Below are 7944 nucleotides of genomic sequence, written 5' to 3' on the forward strand. Positions count from 1 at the left end.
AGTCCGGTTTCCGTTTTATTCAGGTGCCGTTTAGGACAGGTTTTACTGCATTTACTTATTATTTTTTTATTCAAGTTTCCTTACTTATAATACGCATCTGTACAGTAAGCAATAAAGTAAATTACATATTATTTATTAAAAAGTAATTAAAATTATTTATTTTAAAGAATAAAATATCGTTTTTTATTTCTCAGAAATTTTATTTTAGTCAGTTTTTAAACATACATCTTAACTTTCAATTTATTGATCGGATGCTGCTGACTCATCGAGTATCTATCACATTTCGTTTTGTTACAATTAAATGCGTTTTAGTTTTATTTGAAAATTTAAACTTTATGTATATTTATATTGTTTAACATTTATACCTGTTAGAAAATTACATCCTGTAATGAACATATTTAATCAAGTACTTCAGAGTGCTTCACAAGTGGAGGAAGAGCTGCAAGTGGAGTAAAGTAGCTAGAGGAGAGAGTAGCTGAAGGTAAAAAAGAGCAAGGGGAGTAGCACATAGAGCAAGGGGAACTAGAGGAACAACGAAAACTAGAGGAGTACATGGACCAAATGGAGCTGGAACTGCACAGGGAGCAAGAGGAGCTGGAGGAACACAGGTAGCAAAAGAAAGTGAAGGAGTACGGATAGCAAGGTGAACTAGAGGAGCACAGGGAGCAAGAGGAGCTGGAGGAGCACAGGTAGCAAAAGAAACTGAAGGAGTACGGACAGCAAGGTGAACTAGAGGAGCACAGGGAGCAAGAGGAGCTGGAGGAGCACAGGTAGCAAAAGAAAGTGAAGGAGTACGGATAGCAAGGTGAACTAGAGGAGCACAGGGAGCAAGAGGAGCTGGAGGAGCACAGGTAGCAAAAGAAACTGAAGGAGTACGGACAGCAAGGTGAACTAGAGGAGCACAGGGAGCAAGAGGAGCTGGAGGAGCACAGGTAGCAAAAGAAACTGAAGGAGTACGGATAGCAAGGTGAACTAGAGGAGCACAGGGAGCAAGAGGAGCTGGAGGAGCACAGGTAGCAAAAGAAACTGAAGGAGTACGGACAGCAAGGTGAACTAGAGGAGCACAGGGAGCAAGAGGAGCTGGAGGAGCACAGGTAGCAAAAGAAAGTGAAGGAGTACGGATAGCAAGGTGAACTAGAGGAGCACAGGGAGCAAGAGGAGCTGGAGGAGCACAGGTAGCAAAAGAAACTGAAGGAGTACGGACAGCAAGGTGAACTAGAGGAGCACAGGGAGCAAGAGGAGCTGGAGGAGCACAGGTAGCAAAAGAAAGTGAAGGAGTACGGATAGCAAGGTGAACTAGAGGAGCACAGGGAGCAAGAGGAGCTGGAGGAGCACAGGTAGCAAAAGAAACTGAAGGAGTACGGACAGCAAGGTGAACTAGAGGAGCACAGGGAGCAAGAGGAGCTGGAGGAGCACAGGTAGCAAAAGAAAGTGAAGGAGTACGGATAGCAAGGTGAACTAGAGGAGCACAGGGAGCAAGAGGAGCTGGAGGAGCACAGGTAGCAAAAGAAACTGAAGGAGTACGGACAGCAAGGTGAACTAGAGGAGCACAGGGAGCAAGAGGAGCTGGAGGAGCACAGGTAGCAAAAGAAAGTGAAGGAGTACGGATAGCAAGGTGAACTAGAGGAGCACAGGGAGCAAGAGGAGCTGGAGGAGCACAGGTAGCAAAAGAAACTGAAGGAGTACGGACAGCAAGGTGAACTAGAGGAGCACAGGGAGCAAGAGGAGCTGGAGGAGCACAGGTAGCAAAAGAAAGTGAAGGAGTACGGATAGCAAGGTGAACTAGAGGAGCACAGGGAGCAAGAGGAGCTGGAGGAGCACAGGTAGCAAAAGAAACTGAAGGAGTACGGACAGCAAGGTGAACTAGAGGAGCACAGGGAGCAAGAGGAGCTGGAGGAGCACAGGTAGCAAAAGAAAGTGAAGGAGTACGGATAGCAAGGTGAACTAGAGGAGCACAGGGAGCAAGAGGAGCTGGAGGAGCACAGGTAGCAAAAGAAACTGAAGGAGTACGGACAGCAAGGTGAACTAGAGGAGCACAGGGAGCAAGAGGAGCTGGAGGAGCACAGGTAGCAAAAGAAAGTGAAGGAGTACGGATAGCAAGGTGAACTAGAGGAGCACAGGGAGCAAGAGGAGCTGGAGGAGCACAGGTAGCAAAAGAAACTGAAGGAGTACGGACAGCAAGGTGAACTAGAGGAGCACAGGGAGCAAGAGGAGCTGGAGGAGCACAGGTAGCAAAAGAAAGTGAAGGAGTACGGATAGCAAGGTGAACTAGAGGAGCACAGGGAGCAAGAGGAGCTGGAGGAGCACAGGTAGCAAAAGAAACTGAAGGAGTACGGACAGCAAGGTGAACTAGAGGAGCACAGGGAGCAAGAGGAGCTGGAGGAGCACAGGTAGCAAAAGAAAGTGAAGGAGTACGGATAGCAAGGTGAACTAGAGGAGCACAGGGAGCAAGAGGAGCTGGAGGAGCACAGGTAGCAAAAGAAACTGAAGGAGTACGGACAGCAAGGTGAACTAGAGGAGCACAGGGAGCAAGAGGAGCTGGAGGAGCACAGGTAGCAAAAGAAAGTGAAGGAGTACGGATAGCAAGGTGAACTAGAGGAGCACAGGGAGCAAGAGGAGCTGGAGGAGCACAGGTAGCAAAAGAAACTGAAGGAGTACGGACAGCAAGGTGAACTAGAGGAGCACAGGGAGCAAGAGGAGCTGGAGGAGCACAGGTAGCAAAAGAAAGTGAAGGAGTACGGATAGCAAGGTGAACTAGAGGAGCACAGGGAGCAAGAGGAGCTGGAGGAGCACAGGTAGCAAAAGAAACTGAAGGAGTACGGACAGCAAGGTGAACTAGAGGAGCACAGGGAGCAAGAGGAGCTGGAGGAGCACAGGTAGCAAAAGAAAGTGAAGGAGTACGGATAGCAAGGTGAACTAGAGGAGCACAGGGAGCAAGAGGAGCTGGAGGAGCACAGGTAGCAAAAGAAACTGAAGGAGTACGGACAGCAAGGTGAACTAGAGGAGCACAGGGAGCAAGAGGAGCTGGAGGAGCACAGGTAGCAAAAGAAAGTGAAGGAGTACGGATAGCAAGGTGAACTAGAGGAGCACAGGGAGCAAGAGGAGCTGGAGGAGCACAGGTAGCAAAAGAAACTGAAGGAGTACGGACAGCAAGGTGAACTAGAGGAGCACAGGGAGCAAGAGGAGCTGGAGGAGCACAGGTAGCAAAAGAAAGTGAAGGAGTACGGATAGCAAGGTGAACTAGAGGAGCACAGGGAGCAAGAGGAGCTGGAGGAGCACAGGTAGCAAAAGAAACTGAAGGAGTACGGACAGCAAGGTGAACTAGAGGAGCACAGGGAGCAAGAGGAGCTGGAGGAGCACAGGTAGCAAAAGAAAGTGAAGGAGTACGGATAGCAAGGTGAACTAGAGGAGCACAGGGAGCAAGAGGAGCTGGAGGAGCACAGGTAGCAAAAGAAACTGAAGGAGTACGGACAGCAAGGTGAACTAGAGGAGCACAGGGAGCAAGAGGAGCTGGAGGAGCACAGGTAGCAAAAGAAAGTGAAGGAGTACGGATAGCAAGGTGAACTAGAGGAGCACAGGGAGCAAGAGGAGCTGGAGGAGCACAGGTAGCAAAAGAAACTGAAGGAGTACGGACAGCAAGGTGAACTAGAGGAGCACAGGGAGCAAGAGGAGCTGGAGGAGCACAGGTAGCAAAAGAAAGTGAAGGAGTACGGATAGCAAGGTGAACTAGAGGAGCACAGGGAGCAAGAGGAGCTGGAGGAGCACAGGTAGCAAAAGAAACTGAAGGAGTACGGACAGCAAGGTGAACTAGAGGAGCACAGGGAGCAAGAGGAGCTGGAGGAGCACAGGTAGCAAAAGAAAGTGAAGGAGTACGGATAGCAAGGTGAACTAGAGGAGCACAGGGAGCAAGAGGAGCTGGAGGAGCACAGGTAGCAAAAGAAACTGAAGGAGTACGGACAGCAAGGTGAACTAGAGGAGCACAGGGAGCAAGAGGAGCTGGAGGAGCACAGGTAGCAAAAGAAAGTGAAGGAGTACGGATAGCAAGGTGAACTAGAGGAGCACAGGGAGCAAGAGGAGCTGGAGGAGCACAGGTAGCAAAAGAAACTGAAGGAGTACGGACAGCAAGGTGAACTAGAGGAGCACAGGGAGCAAGAGGAGCTGGAGGAGCACAGGTAGCAAAAGAAAGTGAAGGAGTACGGATAGCAAGGTGAACTAGAGGAGCACAGGGAGCAAGAGGAGCTGGAGGAGCACAGGTAGCAAAAGAAACTGAAGGAGTACGGACAGCAAGGTGAACTAGAGGAGCACAGGGAGCAAGAGGAGCTGGAGGAGCACAGGTAGCAAAAGAAAGTGAAGGAGTACGGATAGCAAGGTGAACTAGAGGAGCACAGGGAGCAAGAGGAGCTGGAGGAGCACAGGTAGCAAAAGAAACTGAAGGAGTACGGACAGCAAGGTGAACTAGAGGAGCACAGGGAGCAAGAGGAGCTGGAGGAGCACAGGTAGCAAAAGAAAGTGAAGGAGTACGGATAGCAAGGTGAACTAGAGGAGCACAGGGAGCAAGAGGAGCTGGAGGAGCACAGGTAGCAAAAGAAACTGAAGGAGTACGGACAGCAAGGTGAACTAGAGGAGCACAGGGAGCAAGAGGAGCTGGAGGAGCACAGGTAGCAAAAGAAAGTGAAGGAGTACGGATAGCAAGGTGAACTAGAGGAGCACAGGGAGCAAGAGGAGCTGGAGGAGCACAGGTAGCAAAAGAAACTGAAGGAGTACGGACAGCAAGGTGAACTAGAGGAGCACAGGGAGCAAGAGGAGCTGGAGGAGCACAGGTAGCAAAAGAAAGTGAAGGAGTACGGATAGCAAGGTGAACTAGAGGAGCACAGGGAGCAAGAGGAGCTGGAGGAGCACAGGTAGCAAAAGAAACTGAAGGAGTACGGACAGCAAGGTGAACTAGAGGAGCACAGGGAGCAAGAGGAGCTGGAGGAGCACAGGTAGCAAAAGAAAGTGAAGGAGTACGGATAGCAAGGTGAACTAGAGGAGCACAGGGAGCAAGAGGAGCTGGAGGAGCACAGGTAGCAAAAGAAACTGAAGGAGTACGGACAGCAAGGTGAACTAGAGGAGCACAGGGAGCAAGAGGAGCTGGAGGAGCACAGGTAGCAAAAGAAAGTGAAGGAGTACGGATAGCAAGGTGAACTAGAGGAGCACAGGGAGCAAGAGGAGCTGGAGGAGCACAGGTAGCAAAAGAAACTGAAGGAGTACGGACAGCAAGGTGAACTAGAGGAGCACAGGGAGCAAGAGGAGCTGGAGGAGCACAGGTAGCAAAAGAAAGTGAAGGAGTACGGATAGCAAGGTGAACTAGAGGAGCACAGGGAGCAAGAGGAGCTGGAGGAGCACAGGTAGCAAAAGAAACTGAAGGAGTACGGACAGCAAGGTGAACTAGAGGAGCACAGGGAGCAAGAGGAGCTGGAGGAGCACAGGTAGCAAAAGAAAGTGAAGGAGTACGGATAGCAAGGTGAACTAGAGGAGCACAGGGAGCAAGAGGAGCTGGAGGAGCACAGGTAGCAAAAGAAACTGAAGGAGTACGGACAGCAAGGTGAACTAGAGGAGCACAGGGAGCAAGAGGAGCTGGAGGAGCACAGGTAGCAAAAGAAAGTGAAGGAGTACGGATAGCAAGGTGAACTAGAGGAGCACAGGGAGCAAGAGGAGCTGGAGGAGCACAGGTAGCAAAAGAAACTGAAGGAGTACGGACAGCAAGGTGAACTAGAGGAGCACAGGGAGCAAGAGGAGCTGGAGGAGCACAGGTAGCAAAAGAAAGTGAAGGAGTACGGATAGCAAGGTGAACTAGAGGAGCACAGGGAGCAAGAGGAGCTGGAGGAGCACAGGTAGCAAAAGAAACTGAAGGAGTACGGACAGCAAGGTGAACTAGAGGAGCACAGGGAGCAAGAGGAGCTGGAGGAGCACAGGTAGCAAAAGAAAGTGAAGGAGTACGGATAGCAAGGTGAACTAGAGGAGCACAGGGAGCAAGAGGAGCTGGAGGAGCACAGGTAGCAAAAGAAACTGAAGGAGTACGGACAGCAAGGTGAACTAGAGGAGCACAGGGAGCAAGAGGAGCTGGAGGAGCACAGGTAGCAAAAGAAAGTGAAGGAGTACGGATAGCAAGGTGAACTAGAGGAGCACAGGGAGCAAGAGGAGCTGGAGGAGCACAGGTAGCAAAAGAAACTGAAGGAGTACGGACAGCAAGGTGAACTAGAGGAGCACAGGGAGCAAGAGGAGCTGGAGGAGCACAGGTAGCAAAAGAAAGTGAAGGAGTACGGATAGCAAGGTGAACTAGAGGAGCACAGGGAGCAAGAGGAGCTGGAGGAGCACAGGTAGCAAAAGAAACTGAAGGAGTACGGACAGCAAGGTGAACTAGAGGAGCACAGGGAGCAAGAGGAGCTGGAGGAGCACAGGTAGCAAAAGAAAGTGAAGGAGTACGGATAGCAAGGTGAACTAGAGGAGCACAGGGAGCAAGAGGAGCTGGAGGAGCACAGGTAGCAAAAGAAACTGAAGGAGTACGGACAGCAAGGTGAACTAGAGGAGCACAGGGAGCAAGAGGAGCTGGAGGAGCACAGGTAGCAAAAGAAAGTGAAGGAGTACGGATAGCAAGGTGAACTAGAGGAGCACAGGGAGCAAGAGGAGCTGGAGGAGCACAGGTAGCAAAAGAAACTGAAGGAGTACGGACAGCAAGGTGAACTAGAGGAGCACAGGGAGCAAGAGGAGCTGGAGGAGCACAGGTAGCAAAAGAAAGTGAAGGAGTACGGATAGCAAGGTGAACTAGAGGAGCACAGGGAGCAAGAGGAGCTGGAGGAGCACAGGTAGCAAAAGAAACTGAAGGAGTACGGACAGCAAGGTGAACTAGAGGAGCACAGGGAGCAAGAGGAGCTGGAGGAGCACAGGTAGCAAAAGAAAGTGAAGGAGTACGGATAGCAAGGTGAACTAGAGGAGCACAGGGAGCAAGAGGAGCTGGAGGAGCACAGGTAGCAAAAGAAACTGAAGGAGTACGGACAGCAAGGTGAACTAGAGGAGCACAGGGAGCAAGAGGAGCTGGAGGAGCACAGGTAGCAAAAGAAAGTGAAGGAGTACGGATAGCAAGGTGAACTAGAGGAGCACAGGGAGCAAGAGGAGCTGGAGGAGCACAGGTAGCAAAAGAAACTGAAGGAGTACGGACAGCAAGGTGAACTAGAGGAGCACAGGGAGCAAGAGGAGCTGGAGGAGCACAGGTAGCAAAAGAAAGTGAAGGAGTACGGATAGCAAGGTGAACTAGAGGAGCACAGGGAGCAAGAGGAGCTGGAGGAGCACAGGTAGCAAAAGAAACTGAAGGAGTACGGACAGCAAGGTGAACTAGAGGAGCACAGGGAGCAAGAGGAGCTGGAGGAGCACAGGTAGCAAAAGAAAGTGAAGGAGTACGGATAGCAAGGTGAACTAGAGGAGCACAGGGAGCAAGAGGAGCTGGAGGAGCACAGGTAGCAAAAGAAACTGAAGGAGTACGGACAGCAAGGTGAACTAGAGGAGCACAGGGAGCAAGAGGAGCTGGAGGAGCACAGGTAGCAAAAGAAAGTGAAGGAGTACGGATAGCAAGGTGAACTAGAGGAGCACAGGGAGCAAGAGGAGCTGGAGGAGCACAGGTAGCAANTGGAATATTTCGTTAAAAAAAAATAAGAAAAATTTGAAATTTTTGCATACTATTTTAACTATTTTCTAGTTTAAAATATACAAGCAAATCATTGTTTAAATGGGGATAAAAATAAATAAATAAATTTACAATAAGAAAATGGGAAATTACTTTTATTTATTTTGAATTGTAAAAAATGAAGATAAATGATTTTATGGGTGTATCTTTTTTTTTTAACAATGTGATAAAGAAGAACATTAGGGAAAAAGTTAGAAATTCACATTCGGTGCAAGGACATAATA

General features: G+C 49.8%; 1 protein-coding gene across 1 annotated transcript; it reads right to left on the reverse strand.

Annotated features, from left to right (window-relative positions):
• Positions 1–421: 421 nt before the first annotated feature.
• Positions 422–7641, reverse strand: LOC111616275 (nascent polypeptide-associated complex subunit alpha, muscle-specific form-like; the record flags this gene model as incomplete). Its single annotated transcript, XM_023357708.1, has 1 exon — positions 422–7641. A coding segment is annotated over one exon (7220 nt), but the record flags the coding sequence as incomplete, so codon positions are not given.
• Between the last annotated feature and the right edge of the window lie 303 nt (positions 7642–7944).

This window comes from Centruroides sculpturatus, unplaced genomic scaffold, assembly GCF_000671375.1.
Source record: "Centruroides sculpturatus isolate CEXI.00-Female unplaced genomic scaffold, Cexi_2.0 scaffold3123, whole genome shotgun sequence".
In the NCBI taxonomy this organism is placed as follows: domain Eukaryota; kingdom Metazoa; phylum Arthropoda; class Arachnida; order Scorpiones; family Buthidae; genus Centruroides; species Centruroides sculpturatus.